Source organism: Nelumbo lutea, chromosome 2 (assembly GCF_056320005.1).
Source record: "Nelumbo lutea isolate HS-2025 chromosome 2, American lotus-T2T, whole genome shotgun sequence".
NCBI lineage: Eukaryota > Viridiplantae > Streptophyta > Magnoliopsida > Proteales > Nelumbonaceae > Nelumbo > Nelumbo lutea.
This window is the reverse complement of record NC_142685.1, coordinates 45,518,681-45,537,919: the sequence shown is the minus strand read 5'-3', so window position 1 is coordinate 45,537,919 and position 19,239 is coordinate 45,518,681. Positions and strand designations below refer to the sequence as shown.

Sequence of the window (19,239 nt, the reverse complement as noted above, 5' to 3'; positions counted from 1 at the left end):
TGATTGAACCATTAAACTATTTGACCTAACCAGCGGCAGGTCATGGGTCGGATTTTAATTCATTTTTTGTTCTATTTTATATTTTTAGCAATTTCCATCATTAATAAAAAATTATTATTATTTTTGTTTAATATGATATATGTTGAAGGGGAGACTTAGATGGGCCGAAGACAAAATCATGAACAACAGATTGGACAGCCTATTGCAGGTGAACACACCAGCATTCCATACACGGGGAGCTCACACTTTAAGCCTACAAAATGCTAGCATCCATTTTTATAAACTTTTATTTTTAGTAACATTTTAGATATGCCCATTTTTCTACATTTTTTTTTTAATTTTTATAAACATTTATTTTTATCTATGTATTATATTCTTAATTTTGGCATGGCAAGATAACCCATTTTGACCCAATTAGGTCCTTTAAAATCTACAAATTAAAAGATTTTAAAATAAATTATTGTAAAGGCATATGCCATGCGCATGCACCCACATAAAACATTATCAAAATTAACTTTTAAATGTTTCTATTTGTTATCATATTTTCTTAACCATCTGATTAATTCAAAAAACAAAACGATATCTGAATGAGAATCCGACTTAAGTTGCATTTGGTATTTCTTATTTTAACCTTTTTACTGTTAAAAATTCAATGTTTATAAGGGCATCTTAACTGCAAAAAAGAGAGAAATCCAGAAATGACAAATGCAGCCGTAAAAGTTAGAACTTAAAAGGATAAGAGTACAATTAGAATTGGATTGATATTGATCGAGATAAGATTAGCTTAACGTAACAGCCGTTGAGCAGTTAAAGCTAGACCTGGCAATCAGGTTGGGTGGGTCGAGTTCGGGTTGGGTCAAGGTATTTCGGGTTGATTTTTGGTCGGGTTGAATTGTCAAATGCTAGACCCTAACTCTAAATGTTCGGGTTAGGATTGACCCATGGGTCAATTCGGATTATCCCAAAAAATAATTTTAATTTAAAAAAATAAAAAAAAATTACATAAAAAATGTCAAAATAAAAAGAATTAATCTTAAAATTCCAAATATAAAATAAAAACTCGAACATTTAATAATTTAAAGAGTAAATAATAAAAAGTAAAGACTAAATAGAAAAAATTAAAGTATGAAAATTTCTAACAATACATAAATAATCTCAATTAAACTTGACAATCAGGTCGGTAGGTTGACCCATGACCCAACCCATTTTTTTCGGATTAAGTCGAGTCGGGTCGGGTCATTTCACATTGGGGTTGCTAAATATGAGACCCTAACCCTATTTTTTTGGATTGGATTCACGGGTTGGTTCAACTTTTTAACGGGTCTAGTTAAAGCGTTTAGCCAATTAGAATTCGACCGATACTTTATCAATAGTGTGAGGCAGCCTCCTACCCAGCTAATTAAAGCGTTTATCTAATCCCAATTGGAACTAGACCTGCTGATGTTATGCACGATAGGATGTGCGTGTGAGGCGCCCTATGTGAGGAGCGGTCACATCCGAATTCCATTTTATCCTTTACAGACTCTGTTTCAGCCGGTTTAAAAAAAGTATATAGGGAAGTCTCAGGATTTTTCTAAAAAAAAAAATAGAGGCGAAGGAGGCGCTGGACCCCAGAAGCAGACAAAGAGCGGGAGAAAATTTGCATTTCAACCGTCGATCTCGTGGGGGCAGCGGACTCGGCGGGGAAAGAATCTTGAGCGTCGGATGGGAGGGATGACGGGCCATTGACCGAGCCAACCGTCGGTGATGTTGTGACCCGGGTGTGTAAGTAACTGTAAGCCGTGGTTAAAAAAGATGATTACCAATGAAGGGAAGGAGGGAGGAGGGAGGAGGGAGAGTGGAATTTGGAGGGAGGATAATTGACTCCAGAAACGTCCGAAGCTCTGAAAATCTTCGGGTTTTGAAGTTAGCAGACAATGCTCTGCAAGTCCTGCGCTTCCCCTTCCCCCCTCCCATTTTTTTATGTCCTTGGTTTCCTTTCTTGGGTTTAATCTCTCGTTGTAGTTCTGCCGTGCTCTGTTAAACTACAGGGAAAAAGTTTTTTCCAGAAACACATGGCACACCGCACACGGTGTTCACAGAAGGTTTAATGCTTGGAAAGTCATAGGATAGAATTGATTTTGAGAGGATAGGTTTCTTCTTCTTACTTTTTTTTTTGTTTGTTCGATCGACAGCTTGACCATTGCGGTCCATTGTATCGTAGCCTTTAGGAATGTTTTAACAGGGCACAGGTTTCAAAGGAAGGCGACATTTCTCATTCCAAAAATCGGGATTGGAAGATATCTGCAAGAACCCAGTGCCCATCAGGTGGATACTCGAAGCGTGATTTTTTGAGTTGAGAATCCATTGAATTGGTTCAGGACTGGAGCGAAATCTGCAATTAATTCTTGAAGTAGTGGAGTTTTCCAAGGTTTTCTCAAGAAATTCTTTTTTAACAGGGGATATTCAAAGAGAAAAGGTGGAAAAGTAGAGAGAGAGAGTGTGTATGTATGTGTTTTTCGGGGGAGCATGAATGCTGTTATTCGTAACCGTACCAGAGGTCAGAAGCAGTTATGGTTTGAAGCAAGGTGTTGCAGAAGCTACAGAACCGAGAATGAACGAGGATTCGTTAAATTATATATCTCTTGATACTATGCGAACGAAGAGCTGAGTTAAGCTATGCAAAGTATTTCCTACCTGTACGAAGATCAAATATTGTGGTGAAACGATTCAACCAAGGTCTGCAACTGAAATCCTCCCTATTGTTTTAGTTCCATTTTTATATTTATGGAAATGGCTTGTAATCAATCAGAAATGCAAGAACCGAGCATTGATACGGACAAGCTTAGTTATGAGATATTTTCTATCCTCGAAAGTAAATTCCTTTTCGGCTACGACGATCAGAAGGTCTGGATTCCGAAACATATCGCTCCAGCCAACGGAACAATATCCGAAACTACAGCTCCGACGACCACTGACAACGGTGTTGGGGCGATCAAGAATCAAAGAGGCAAGGTCTGCATTCTTAGCATTGATGGTGGAGGAATGCGAGAGATCCTCTCAGGAAAAGCCCTGTCTTACCTAGAACAAGCTCTCAAGACCAAATCTGGAAATCCAGACGCAAGAATCGCCGATTATTTTGACGTTGCCGCTGGAACAGGGTTCGGAGGAATATTCACGGCGATGCTCTTCGGTACCAAGGGCAATAACCATCCCATTTTCCAAGCGGAGGAGACGTGGAAGTTCTTGGCGGAGAAGGGAAAATATTTTTTCCGACCTTCCTCTGGTTCATGCTCCGGTGGCGGTTTTTTACGGCGAATATCCAAGAGCGGAGCCGGTGGTTCAACCAGTTTAGCGACGGCCGGACTGGAAAGGGAGATGAAAGAAGTATTTACGGATAATGGCCGTATTCTCACACTTAAAGACACGCTGAAGCCGGTTTTGATACCTTGCTACGATCTTTCGAGTTCAGCGCCGTTTCTCTTCTCCAGAGCTGACGCGCTGGAGACGGACAGCTATGATTTCAGGCTGTGGGAGGTATGCCGAGCAACGTCGGCCGAGCCGGCCATGTTCGAACCGGTAGCAATGCGGTCAGTTGACGGCCAGACTCGGTGCGTGGCGGTCGACGGTGGGCTGGCGATGAGCAACCCGACAGCAGCGGCGATAACGCACGTGTTACACAACAAGCATGAGTTCCCGTTCGTGCGAGGAGTGGAGGACTTGTTGGTGTTGTCCCTGGGGAGTGGTCATCTGCTGGAGCGCAGCTACGAGTATGAGCAGGTCAAAGGGTGGAAAGCAAGGGAGTGGGCGCGACCCATGGCTCGAATCGCCGGTGATGGTGCCGCCGATTTGGTCGACCACGCCGTAGCCATGGCGTTTGGACAAAGCCGGAGCAGCAATTACGTCCGTATACAGGTACGCGTAATTCCACTGTTCAAAACTATTTAGAGGGTTCTAACGTGCGCCGTGTTGGTGAATGCATTTAACCGGTTCTAGTCTTGGTTAAATTCCCTTTTTTTTTATTACTATTATTATGATTATTAACATGGTGCCAAAACAACGAAAAAAATATTTATTCCGGACGTCTTGATTTCGCTTTCTAGTAGCAGTCCAGGAACGGATGCCAGACTGGTTGCCAGCCATTTTCTCAACTTGGAGAATATTGTCTAACTCTAACCTGCGCTGTGTCGTTGTTTTGCAATTAACTGCGCATCGTCTGGCACCTCCGCCTCGTCCAAATTCCAAAATGGGCTCTTCTGGCGCATGTTAAGTGACGGTGCTAAAATGTGCCAAGGAGTCCTGATTATGTGTCAAACCTATCAGTGTTTCATTTTGTACAGCTGAGCTGGGCATTTCGAGCAAGGAGTGCGTTACTTCTATCCATGCATCTTACCACAGAGCCCGGATCTCCTGCCCACATTTATCTTAGCTTCATATGGAGAATTGTGGGTAGGCGTGGGCAGGAGATCCGGAGTCCTTACACGGTTGATCTGAAATATTGTCGTTTTAATTGCAGCAACAAATGACACAAAATAAGATATTCTAGATCAACCGTAGAGATGTATTGGTGGAGGCGGACGTGCATTAATTATATGTGGCCTTAGTATTTGATATCAAATCAGCCCTAATACACAGCGAGGATGTGCTGTGAGACGTTGTGGGGGACAAACTTGTGGGGCTGATTTCAACTCTTCATATTTTGGGCTATTTTCGTTCTGCAGAGTGCACCCAGTAGTCATTGGGCATAAGTCGTAACGCCTGAAATGACCAAACTTGTTGGTTTTGGTCCTGAGTGATCTCTCTCTCTGGAGATAGCTACAGTGGTGGAGCTGCTGTCGATCGTAGATTAAGTTGGGAATTAGGAATTACAGGGCTACGGCTTATGCCTGGTGGGAACATACGGGGTTTTCAATTTCATGGTGGCCTTTTATGGTACCTAATGATGATATGCGTGGTCAATTGGAATCTTTTGCCCCATCCTGTTTTATCCATTTCTTTTTACCCGGAGGCCAGGCCGGAGACAGAGGAGGATGGATTTTCCTCTGAATCTTTTTATGGTACAATGGTTGTGTGGTTCACCTTGTTCCTAGTTTCCCATTAAGGGGACATGTTTTTCACCGGAAATGATGGCCCAATCCCCCCAATAATCTTCATACCTTTTTCAGTCAAAGTATCAAATTAAAAATAGTTATGAACCCTGCGAATAATGAATCGTACGTGCAGTATTATCAATCATACTCGGATTTTAAAATTTAAATCCATTGTACTCTGCTAAACCATCACAAGAGGCTGTTGCTGTTGGATAGGTAAATTTTAAACCCAGTGTTATTCTTCCCGTGGAATAACATTTGCTGTGGTTGGCATTTGGCATTGTTACGTTCTTCTAATCTTCTTACTATATATATATATATATATATATAACATTTGCTGTCGAATTTCTCTTACAATACATAACAGGGATTTTGCTTTATCAGTTATTATTTTTATTGTTCCATTTACAGGCAAACGGGCCAATTTTGGGTCTCTGTGGGGCAAATGTGGATGCTGACCCCAGTACCAAGAATGTGAATATGCTGATGGAAGCGGCAGAAGAGATGCTTAGACAGAGGAATGTTGAATCCGTTCTATTCGGGGGAAAGAGAATCGGGGAGGACACCAATATGGAGAAACTCGATTGGTTCGCTGAACAACTCGTGCTGGAGCATCAGAGGAGGAGTTGTAGAATTGCTCCCACCGTCGCGTTCAAACAAGCTACCCCAAAACCCACCTAAATCCCATTCACATATTAACATAGACCCGTCAGAATTCAGAAAGTGAAGGTAAGCATATTCTCATGAAACTCTTTCTTCATTTCCAATTCCCCTCTAATTATAATATATATTTGTTTGATTATTATTTATTTATTATTAAAAAAATGGAAGTTCCGTAGAAAAGAAATTGCCTAAAACTACACTTGAAACCGTAGATTTTACGGAAGTCACAAATCACTCCGGAGGCGGAGGATGGTGGTGCAGAAATCAGAATACTGATCCTTCAATTCATGTCGCATCGTGGGATATTACCGTCATTTTAAATCAAAGAGCAAACGGCCGGTTGTTGTTGTGACCTGTGAGGCTGGGGCTGGAAATTCCAAATTCCTGATGTTGTTGGCCTACCGACAGTGAGGGTGGGGATGGTTTAGTCATTTTTGTCATTTAATGCTCATGAACAAGAATCAACATCGTTGTGCTGCCTGCTCACTACTGCTCAATCCCTTCTCCCAACTTCCAAGAGTCTTCTTCTAGGTAAGTCCATGGTCAGTTCTTAATACCTATTTCCAATTGTTTTTCGTTTTCATGTTTTATTATTATTCCCAAGGAAAAGAAATAAACAAAAACAAAAACCAATATCCATGCCCGCAAAGAGTGCAGATTACGATGATGTAGCCAAAGCCTATGTTGTGAAACTATAGCCCTATCAATGGTCCAGATGATCTTAACTTATGCCAACTTATTACACAGAGGGTCTGGACCTGCATTTTGTATCCGGATTATAATATGGCTGGGATAAGAACCAGGCTAATTATTTGAGATTCCTTATTGACTTTATAAAAGATGCTTAGACTTGTCATTCTCATGAGTTTTATTGTTAAATTAGCAGGATAAAGGCAAAGACTTGTCATTTATCATGGATTCTTGTGATGACAATCCTGATAAACACCTAATAATATATAATAATATATAGGTTGGTGTCTGGGTTTATCACTTTCACTTGAGGTTGGGACTGCATGTGCATTTTTTCCTATTCGGGACCGGGTCTGCCCTGACCGGGCCAGACCCGACCAGTTGATAAAACGGGATTTTCTACTCATTTTTTCTAATTGAGAATATAGATGTAAATCGGGCCGTGCCGTCTACTGCCCGGCATGATGGCATGCAGGCCTTGTCAAGTTTGATATGATGGTTTGGACTGTATTAGACTTGGGGTTTTAGGTTCGCGGGTCCAGTTGGCACGGCACGAACAAGCGGGCCATGCCACCCACGGCCCAGCCCGCGGCATGGCCATCGTGGCCCATATTTATTATTTATTTTATACACTTATATATATATATATAAAATATAATATAATATATTAATAAAATAAACAGTTATTTTCAATTTTATTATACTAATTTATTTAATTATTGTATTAATATACATCAAAATTCATATAAAATAAAAAATTTATGTTTTACGGCCTGGCCTAACCCAAGGCTTAGCCCATGGACCAGCCTGACACGCGGCACAGCACAGCACAGCATGGGTCTGCACGGACTTGGGCCGTGTGGAGCTGACCCCCAAATTATCCCAGGAGACGGTGGGATGACCCACGGGCTCGAATAGCATAGCCCGTTTTAATTGAAAAATATGTGGTTGCAATTCACAGCGGGCGGGTAGAGAGTGAGTAAGTAATCTAGGCTGCAGTTGATAGGCTTAACCTTGATCATCCTGCTATCATTCGACAAATTCACGCTCTAGAAAATTTTTGCAAATTGCCACTTTGTCAGTCTCTTATTTTTGCCCTTGATTTGCCACTAAAGTTGCACTACTACTCTGCTACACCCCCTTGTTTAAAGGAATAAAAAACCATCCCCTCAAATTTACATTTTACAGTCATTTCTTGTTCTGTTACCCCTTCTCTGTTTTTGTCGTTAACTAATCGCTGGATATGCCACTAGAAAAAACAAAGCTTTTTTCGTCATTAAAATAAACACCAAATACATGGATTCATTACTTACAAACTCCGTACATTTCCAACCGAGTGAGTTCTGCTCTTCTCTGCTATGCGTGGAATGCGAAAAGAAGATAAAGTGAAGGCTACAGAGTACCGACACTTGAAACTTTCACCTTCCACTAAATCCACTGCAACGAAGGACTAAGGGGAAAGAAAAAAAAAATAAGAAGAAATTTGTCCAAGTCCTCTTTTCTTTTGAAGCTTTAGCATCCTGCATCAGTTTTATCTTTTTCCTTCATGATTGTAAGAATGGTTTATGATCTTGGAAATGCAGGTAGGGAAGAAAAAGAAAAAGGAAAGAAAACATAGCAGCTTTTACTTTAAGAAGGGAGGAGGAGAGGTGGTCGGGGCAATTGAGATGTAAAGAGCAGTTGGTAAAAGAAAAAGGTCGGACACTTCATTGGGATCTTTTGCCAGGTAGAGAACATGCAATTTTGGTGTCCCCCCACCCCCCACATTTTGGACGAGTCGTCTCTCCGGCGAGTGGGAGAGAGGTTTCCTGATTCCTACTTGGTATGTGAAATCAAATTACATGCGGTTTGCACTCAAGCGGGATTTGGGTTGGGAACTTAAAAGTTCAGCCTGTTTCCTACTACCCATACCAACTCTTAAATGCCCCTATATTTTATGTTTATCCTACGGTTCGGGTTCGCCCTCTCATATCCTTCTGTCCAGAAACTTGACGCACTGTACGGAAGAACAGACGCAGCTCTCCTTTAAGACCAAAAAATTTGTTTGGTTTGTAATGGGGTGGGCATGTATTTTCTGTTTTCTTCTTGTAGTGGCGGTCCGGGAGGAATGTAACGTGCAATTTTCTTTAGCAGGCGACCATATCCAGATTGTAGAGAGAAGGTACTCAAGGTCAAGGGTGGTTAATATTGTCGTAGCTTTTTCAGGCGTTGGTCCCGACGACTGGAGTGGAAAGAGCCTTTCTGTGTAAACTGTAATCTTCTTATTATTGTATAAAACTATAAATTCCGCGGCTGCTAACCACGCAGCTCAACACGATTCAGTAACTGTCTTTGCAAGCTCTAGTTTCGGTGCTTGTGGAAATAATGATCCAACACTATATAGTTTCTGTTTGGTTGATATTTGAATCTTCAAAATGAGACCCACTTGAAGGTTTTGAAGGGTATACAATGTTTTGAAAGGTATACAATGTTTTACCAACATTACTCGTGTCTACACCTGTTCATGTGCTGGGCTCGGGTTGGGCTTTTACTCTTCATAAACATGATTTTGTTAGGTCCAAGTTCGAGCCTGTCCCGACCAATGGGCCTATAACATGGCCCCGAGCCCATTCCTAATAAAAAGTCTGAAGCCCGACCTAGCAGAAGAAAGAACTCATTGCCATTGATTGTGTTCACTGGTGCTGAGTTTGCGTCTATGTGTGTGTGTGAGAGAGAGAGAGAGAGGATTCATCGGCCGGTGCTCAGCTCGTGGTGAGATGTGATTTTGACAATGAAAAGAGGAGTCTGTTTGCGTATAAGAGAAAGAGAGAGAGAGAGAGAGAGAGAGAGAAGACTCACCGTTAGTCTGTCGGAGTTGTTGCGCTGGTGAATGTTCGCTGGTTCTGTGGTTGCTTGAGAGTGTGAGGAGGATGTGAAGAGAAGAGAGGTTAGGCACTGGGCAGTGCAACTAACAGGAAATGTGGAAAGAGATGAATGAGAAGGGTTACTTAGGATATTAAGGTTTTTGGGTTTAGTCTATAGGCCAGGCTATTTTGGCAAATCCCAAGCGCGGCTTGAATTTATTGCAGGCCGGGCTTTTTGGCCCGAGGTTAAGCCCATGGGCTCATTTGCGTGTTCAAGCCCGTTCAAGGCTTAGGCCGACCTGTCAGGCCACCTGGCCCATGAACAGGTCTACTCGTGCCGTGGTATCTAAAAGGTATTCAATGTTTCAAAGTTCAGTGGATCAAAAATTGTCTTTTGCCAAAATTCATATGAAATTTTTCATCTTTCTGTACCAAAAATTTGGTTTTAACGGCCCGGTTGACTTTGGTTATTTATGAAATGGTATTGGTCTTCAAAGACAAATTCCAAAAAACTTGGTACGTGTTTTGATTTTTATTGGGCTATTGAAAGATCTATTTAAAAATTAAAAAAATAAAAAAAAAACTTTCCAAACAGCCCCCTATTTAATTTTCTTGAAGGTAGGGGGCAAAGATCATTAAACAATAGAAAAAGAACATTACTTAACTAACAATGGAATGTGGAAGAAAAGTTTTGAGAGGCTGTTGATAGGGACAATATAATCAGATAGGGAGGGTAGCCATAGAATATCTATCTATCTATCTATCTATCTATCTATGCAATATAGTCCAAGTCACCATGCATCTCCTTGCTCTAAACCCTCCTTCCTAATTTTTTATTTTTTTAATTCCACATAATTATCCGTTAAACCAATAAGGAAATCACATAGCTTTTCTTATGTTTAGCCAAATGGCACCATTTTCTCCTAAATTATCTCTAATTCCTATTTATCTCCTAATTATCTCTAACTCCTATTAATCTCTTAAATTATTTCTAATTTATTAGAGAGATTCTCTCCTAAACTATCTCTAATTCCTATTTATCCTCTCCCAAACTATCTCTAATTCCTATTTATCCGTTCCCCCAATTTTTATCTATATCTATACAAAGAAAGTTTCAATTAAAAAATTTTTAGAATTATTTAAATATTATAACAAAACTATATTCTAACTTTAAAATATTTATTCAAAACATGAAATAAAGTATAATATATTTAATAATATTCACATTATTGATAATTCTATATTTTTTACAAAATTCATCTTGAAACTATGTAGTATCAATATAAATTATAATTTTAGGCATTATTCAATTTAAATCTTATTCAAATAAAAAATAAAACAAAATTTAAATAAACCAGTAACTAAATATCTTAAATAACGAAACATTAAAAATTTCTAAAATATTATATAAACAATGTTTAATATTATGTAATATCATTAAAATAAATAAAATTCAAATAATGAAAATTTTAAATATTTTACATATTATTCAAATATTTAAAAAGACTAAATTTAAAATAACAAAATAATTAATAAATTTAAGAAATTTCTTAAAAGTAGAAAAGTAACTATAAAAGATTTCATAATATTCACATTAATAATAATTAAATATTTTACAAAATTAATAATGAATTATGTAACAATTGTACTAATTATAATTTTATGGATTATTAAATTCAATAAATAATTAATATATTAAGAATTTAAATAACTAAATAATATTGTAAATAACTAATTTCACCTATATCAATTAATAATTATAGAAAATAAGTTTCAAAAAAAATTAATAGTGTATATTCATTATATATTTATATATACTAAATTAATATTTATTTTATTTTCAGTAATTATTTATTGTATTTTTTATGAATGTGTTTTCAATAATTATTTATAAATATATTTTTTTGTTATTTATAAAAAAAATTGTCAATAATTATTGGAGATTAAAAATTTATTATTTAACTTTTGAAATTTAATTTATCGTATTTATTGTATTTTTTGTAAATTTATTTTTAGTAATTATATATTTTTTATAATTAATAGATTATTATTTATTGGAGATTAAACTATTATTTGAGATTACACTATTTACTGACTTCTTTAAAATATATTTAGTCTTTATTGTATTTTTGTAATTATTGTATTTTTATTAGATATCTATTATATTTTCATTATAAATTTAAGCCTTGTTTGGATAGGCTTTATACTGTTTGTTTTCATACTTTTAAAAGTATGAAATACCCCAAAAGCATGAAGTTAGCTACTTATACTTCGTGCTTTTGGAAAAATTGTGCTTTTATTTTCGCATGATGGGTGGTCATGTGTGACAACCTTTCAATAAACTATTGACCTTACCTCTCCTTGCTAATGCTAGAATCAGACTATTGTCACTGGTCTCAGGCCCCGAAATCACCAAAAGTACAAATAGGCGTGCTTTCATCAAACAGAAAATGGTACTTTTGTTTTGAAAAGTATACTTTTCAATTTTTTACTCAAAACGGTTTTCAAAGAAAAAATACCAATGTAAAAATATTTTATGTACTTTATACTTGGTATTTTTAAAAGTACAAAAGTAGAAGTCTATCCAAATAGTGCCTTATTTTCAATGACTGTGTACTTTTGCTATAAATTTTAAATAGTTATTGGAGATTAAACTATTGCTATTTATTAGAGATTAGACTATTAATTTAACTGAAATTAGGAGTGTTCAAGGATTAGTACAATTCAGTTGCAAGTTGTTTCGCCAACCAAATCGACCTAGTTAAGTCGGGAGTTTGTCACTCGAAACCAATTGACTACTAGTGAAAATCTACCAAGTTGGATTGTATCGGTTTGGGTTTATTTTCAATTTGGTTTGTTTGTTCAAAAGATTTAAACGTAAAAAGTAAATTTAAGTTTAATAAATTACAATGATATTATTAAAAAATAAATTCATGATATAAAAATATTTTAGACTAAAAAACATGGGAATTTTCCTACTTCCCGGTATTAAAAAAATTAAATTTAAAATATTAAAATACATCGATTCAGTTTTGATCAGTTTACAAATGGCTAAATCAAAACTGACCTAATTTGGTCATATTGAAAAATATAAAAAAAAAACAATTAATCTGGATTGAGTTTGACCGAATTAATTATTAAAAATTAAAATATAAAACAATTATATATTCTTATATATGTCTAATGTTTAAATTCCACAAAGCTATGCACGGTCCCAGCTAGTAGAATATATAGAAAAGGGGAGATGGAGGATGACTTGAACGGTTAACTTTGCTCATAGACTTATAGCTGGGGTATGGTTAAAGTTGAGATGAAAATGACTAGTGTATTCCATTTTATTAAACTTAATTATAAGTTTCAAATGCCGAGAGTGAGAGACTTCAATGAGTGTTAGAATGTGAAAATGATTCGGTTGCTAAATGCATGAACTTTTTTGGTTGATCAAAATGCAAAGTAAAAAACTAAAATCTAGTTACCTAATAAAAAGATCAAGCTAGGCACCATGTAATCGGCCAAAAAGCAACATCATTTGCATTAATAATGATGATATATACATCGATGGTTTTATGTAATTAATACTTGAGGGGATTCTTACTTCTTATATAAAATTAAAATCACAACGACATTGGAAAAATAATTGGATAGAAATAATATTTTATGTTAATGAACCAAAATAAGCTACTTGTCTCACATCAATCAACTCAATACTAAGTGCAAAAGTTGCGTGTTCCAACTTCCTAACTCAAATTATCACTTAATTTGACGTCTCTTCAATTTTGTAACAATCAATCAATCTAAGTCTACATTCCTTTCCGTCCTTTATAATAATCTTATCGACATTCTTAATTGTTTGTAGCCCTGACTCTTCCAAACAAAGGAAAAAGAATATATTATATATATAGTGGTTTAAAGTTTTTCCACCTGTGACAAGCACCTAATGCTAATGGTAATGCACTTGGGTTCAGGTCAAGGAAGCCTCTCATGTCTTTTCACCTTTCATTTTGCTTAGATGATGCCTTTGGTTATGTCAATTGATGAGATGACTAGTTTGAGTTTACTTTTCTGTGCATATCGGCAAGAACGCATTATTATCTTAATTTTGGTTTATTACGCCACCTACCATCTTAGGGAATCTCCTAATACAACTAACTACTTCTTTATTATGATTAATACCATAATTATCTTAATTATTATAAATGGACAACTCTTTTGGATACTGGATCATTAGCTTTTACTATGATTCCCATTCCCAATCATATATTTATATTGATTGTTCTTCTTGGGATTAGGACAGAAATGGGCTGAAAACAATGAAAAGAAAAAGAGTTGATATATACTTGATTGGATTGTCTTCGATGTGAACTAACTTGGCACTATTGAATAAGAGAATCTAGACATTCATTGGTTGTTGGTTGATGCATATTGACCCCGCAACCATTATCGCTATTTTAATTTTCTTCTGTTTTTTAAATATTCAGAACGTTAAGGGATCGAGTTGATGCATGATGTAGATTGACTAGCTAGGTGGATTATCCTCTCACTCTCACTCTCACATATAGATGATATAATGGTGATCATCAAGAAGCAATTGGGTACATGCATAAAACTTTTCCATGGGGGAATCAGGCCCAGGAATGTGCTTCTTTCTTGGTATTAATATAACGTAAGTGGGCCTTAATTTACAATAAGGATGGGAGATTGTTAAGTCAATTAATTATCAACCCTGTTGCTGTGTTTTAGCCCTTCCAAAAGAGGTTTGCCTGCTGGAGTCATCCTACAGTAGTCGGCGTATAAACATAATCTTCTTTATAATCTAATGCTGGAAAGTAAAAAAGGATACACGCTGCCAGCAAAAAAAAAAAAAAAAGGTTCACGCTGAGGAGATAATCTTTAGCATTTGAATATTATTAATTGTAGAACGATCGACGAGTACTCCAATAACATCACTTCACGCTCGTGTATATTCTTTTAAAACGTGGCTTAGCTACTAGTTAGTATATTGTTTATAATTACAAGTTAGAAAGTCAATTAATTATCAGTTGGGTATCTACCAAAAGAATATATATATATCTGTATTTGCTTTTACCCCATGAGTGATTGACAGGTTTCAACTCTGCCGCATAATCTTTATTTAGTGAACCTTAATACTAACTAATTCAAGGTGGGTCGGTTTCTAAAGATTAAATGGTTTGGCTTAAAATATTCTAGTGCTAATTAACATCTTTTAGTGTATACTGTATACTATTGATTGAGCACATAAATTTTGATATCAGAGCTTATCCCACTTCAAGCATATTGATCATATATATGCATGCAAATTTTGATATAAGAGCCTGTCTTCTCATTCTAAGTTTGAAGCAAGGGAAAAAAAAAAATTGCTTGGAAATGAATTTAAAGGGTTTGGAGCATGGAATCCTTAATATAGAAGTCAAGTTGGTTTTGGACCAAAGAGTTATCATATATATATTCTTGTCAATTGGTCAAATTTGAAGCTAAAAGCCCTTTCCACAAGGTTAAACGTAACTAAAACCCTCTGCTTTAGGTCATGAGTTTTATTTATATAAAACTTGTAACACTAACGCATTGGTTTGGGAGTGTTTTATTAGATGAATAAATGTTTATCCTAATAAGCTCTTATGAATGCTTGGTGAAAAAGTACTTCAAATAAAACCAAAATTTTGAACTTATTCTAAACAAGTTTATTTTTCACCAAATACGAAACCCTCTGGAGCTGCTTCTAAATGAGACATATGTCAACTCAAATATTGAACACATCGGCAACATAATACTCAAATCATTGAACATATTTGCAAAAGATATTACTTCGGGTCAGTTTGGAAGAAGCACTAATACAAATATGTAATATAAAACTTTATATTTTTGTATTATTTTATATGTATTTATATTGTATATATTTGTATTTGTGTTCTTTCAAACTGAACCTTCGCGACCATTTTGATGGTTCTACATATATAAAAAATCATGTATGAAAAAGTTAGGATTGTCCTGCTTTGGAACAAGCTGTACCAGTCTTGGTTGGACTACTAATTGGGACAAAATTATAGATTCAGAACTGTTCTAATTAATTATTAATCACGCCTCACCAATTAGATCCAAACATATTGACATGCATCTATAATTATTTCTATTGCTTACAACTTACAACTTCATTTTTGGTAATATAACCTTAATAAAAATATAGTAAAATAGTTAATAGTTAATATATTAATAAATTAAGTGTTTTCAATCAAAATGATCTTATATATTATTTATCAAATTTATCTTTCCTACATGAAATATAATAAAAATTGCAACAAAACTAGATGGGTTCGACCCAATCGAATCTTAGATGGGTTCAACCCATCCCACGTATTTGCTTCCCGTCCAAAAAATAAGTGGTCTATATAAAAAAATGCCCCTTGATGATAAAACTAACTCTCACTAACCAGAGTACTACATTAACTATTATATGACAAAGATATCCCTAATTTTTCACAGCCTACCAACTGTTCCCTTCAAACACCAGCACTGATGGGTACATTTTAATAGGGTGCAAATGGATGGGATCGTGATCTAAGACTCGATCCTATTTGGTCGAATTTGGATCATCCTTGCTAAGATCTTTATATCAGATCGAATAATAGGATCTAATCAGAAATATGATCGGATTCAGATCACCCCCTATATCTGGTCTGACATGTATTATATATTTATAAATATAAATATATATAATACATACATATATATATATATGTTATTTATTTATTTATAAATATATTTTTATATTATATTTTTATAAATTTATTATATTATTTAGTTTTTATAAAAAAAACATGTATATATATATGATGGAAATAATTGAAAAATTACCTGTATTTTTTGTTTTTATTTTATTTAAATTAGTATATTTTATTTTTCTTTTAATAATTTATTAATTTTTAAAGAAAACAAGCCAGATCGGATCAGATCAGATCCGAAGATTTGACTTACCGATAGGATTCAAATTCAAATTGAATCATATCGGATCGGATCCGACATAAACAGTGTCGGATCAGATTCGAATATACCCTTATTCCAATCCGTTTGCATCACTACATTTTAAGTGAACAGAAGAATTTATTCAGCAATTTTTGTTTATAGATTGAGTTAAATAGAGGTTATCATTGGACTCTTGAAAAAGAGCCTAAAATATAAAAACCTCCCGTGAAGTTTTTGACAATCATGATTAGACTTGGCAAAAAGTTGACATAACCCAACCCGAAAAAATAGGGTTAGGGTCTCATATTTAGCTACTTGAATGTAAGAATGACCTGACATAACCCAACCCGAAAAAATAGGGTTAAGGTCTCATATTTAGCTACTTGAATGTAAGAATGACCTAACCCAACCCAACCCGAAATACTAGGTTGGTTCATGGGTTAACCCATTGACCCGATTGTCAAGTCTAATTGGGACTATTTGTGCATTGTTAGAAGTTTCCACTCTTTAATTTTTCTATTTAGTCTTTACTCTTTATTGTTTACTCTTTAAATTGTTAAACGTTCAAGTTTTTTTATTTTATATTTTGAATTTTAAGGTTAATTCCTTTAATTTTGGCATTTTCATGTAGTTTTTCTTTTTTTTTTTTTAATTTCAGTTATTTTTGGGGATGGGTCAATCCTAACCAGAACATTTAGGGTTAGGGTCTAGCATTTGATACGCAACCCGAACCTGACCCACCCAACCCAATTGCCAGGTCTATTCATGATAATTTCCCCTAAGGTTTCACTTTAACAAAACGGTAAAATATAAAAACCTCCCTTGAGGTTTTTAACAATCATAAAACCTCTCTTATAACGTTGGTCTAATGCATTGATTTTTCAAAAATAAATATCCATTTACCCTTCCATCTATCAATTTAGATGAAAATTTACTAAAATACTCCCAAAAGAATTTTTCTCTCTTAATTAAAAAAGATGCTGGGATTAAATTGAAAAGAATAAAAATAATTTCTTTGTAAAAATGTTGGGTCCACTGAAGTTTAGAAGAGAAAAATTGGCATTTTAAATTATATTGAAAGATTCCCTAATAAATTGTAAGGGTAATTTCAAAATTTTGAAGTCTTCATTAGTGGAACAAAGATGGAAGGGAGGTAATTGTAGGTTTTTGGTAAACTATAAGGGAAGTTTTTATGAAAGTGAAACCTCAAGGAAGGTTTTTATATTTTATCCTTAGGCTCCATTCATTTACAAGTAAATATGCATGTGATAGTTGATCAATGGGCAACTTTTTCATATTGACCAACTTTCCCATGTTCTTTTTCCATTAAGCAATGGGTCCGACGGTAAAGTTACCCTTACTTTCATGGGTAAAACTTACCCATACCATAGGTGGGTAAATAACTTTCCCACCTGGGACAAACTTTTACAAAATATGATGGGACCATTTTGTCCATTTTAATACTTACTTTTTATAGGTACAAATGTCATTTTATTATTTATTTGAGAATCCTGAAAATCAAAAGAACATGGGTAAGTGAACTTACCCAGGTAAACATTATCCGGGAAACATTAAACCTGGATAAGTGCACTTACCCAATTAAACTGCACTCTTACAAACAAACAAGGCCTTAACAAAAACTTCCCCTACCTTCCTTTCATCTTTGTCCCATTAATGGAAACTTTAAAGTTATAAAATTACCCTTATAACTTATTAGGGCATCTTTCAATATAATTCAAAATGCTAGATTTGCCCTTTTAGACTTCACCAAACCTAATGATTTATAGAGCAAAATTACTTTATTCTTTTCAATGAGACCTATAGAAATTTTTTAATTAAAAGCGAAAAGTTTAGAGGATATTTTTATAAAATTTCATCTGAATTGATAGATATAATTGTAAAATGGCTGCTTTTAAAACTAATGCATTATACCCATGTTCTTGTCTAAGACAACAACAAAAGGGAGGTAACTCTAGGTTCATTCAATAGTACAAGGGAGATGTTTTATCAAATTAAAGCCTTAGGGGAGGTTTTATTATTGTTAGAAACCTTAGGTTAGGTTTTTTATATTTTATCCATAAAAACGTATGACAACTTGACAATGGAGTCGCTGAGGTACAAAAAAAAAATCATGTATGTTGTAACAATACCCATTAATGTGCTTGGTGGTATTCGTAATTGTATTCTTTTTCATTTTTCCATTTGAAATACTGTATTCTTTTCTATTTTCAAAGGGTAACAATATCATTTGGAAGCAAGGTTTTTAAAAACGAACCGGAAACAGAACCAGTTAGGGGACTGGTTTCCGGTTAAGCAGTTCAACTGTCCGGGTCAAACGGTTTCGATTAAAATTTAAAAAATATTTATAAATAATAAAAAAAATAGTATAAAATTAAATAAAAACAGAAAAAAATACAGTAAAATACAAAAAATAAAACTATCTAAATAAAAAATAATACAGTGAAAAATACATAAAAATATAAAAAAATACAAAAATTTAAAAACTTCAACGGTAAATCAAGCAGCCTCTGCTATATGGGTGGGCTTTAACACAATGCCCTTCAAGTTGTAGGCCAATGGGGTAGCAACTCCGAAAGGGGAGATGCAGTTGACCCTGATGCCATGGGCCCCAGTTCACTACTGGCTGACCGGACCAGCCCCACCAATGTGTGCTTAGAAGTGGTGTATGAACAAGGAGCTGAGCCACTCAAGGCCGCTGCCACAGTTTCAGTGCAGACGATCGAGCCACATATCTTTCTCTCCACCATAGCCCGATTGCGTGCTTAATCATCGATGCCACCCCTCTCACATTCGTGAACATGGTGTTATCGAACTCTTCCATATACATCTCTAGAATGCCACTTAGAGGATCCAAGATCCCAAATGATTGACGCAAGTGATTGCCGCTACAAGTGGCTGCAATTGTTACTGCTGCTAAAAACCCTCACTCGTTGCTGCAAAATCGCCGGTTGTCATTGCAAATTTGGTCGCAGGCA

The 19,239-nt window shown here is 35.5% G+C and overlaps 1 protein-coding gene across 2 annotated transcripts; it reads left to right on the top strand.

The window, feature by feature from the left end:
• Window positions 1-1,796: 1,796 nt before the first annotated feature.
• Window positions 1,797-8,747, top strand: LOC148870320 (patatin-like protein 6). Of its 2 annotated transcripts, XM_088971799.1 has the most exons (5): window positions 1,815-2,718; window positions 2,792-3,894; window positions 5,481-5,798; window positions 5,945-6,263; window positions 8,006-8,747. In XM_088971799.1, exons 2-3 carry the CDS (start codon window positions 2,794-2,796, stop codon window positions 5,748-5,750), a joined length of 1,371 nt encoding a protein of 456 aa, XP_088827925.1. In that variant the 5' UTR covers window positions 1,815-2,718; window positions 2,792-2,793; the 3' UTR covers window positions 5,751-5,798; window positions 5,945-6,263; window positions 8,006-8,747. The 2 variants fall into 2 exon arrangements, with proteins under 2 accessions (XP_088827924.1, XP_088827925.1); XM_088971798.1 differs by having other exon boundaries at window positions 1,797-3,894.
• Window positions 8,748-19,239: the final 10,492 nt, after the last annotated feature.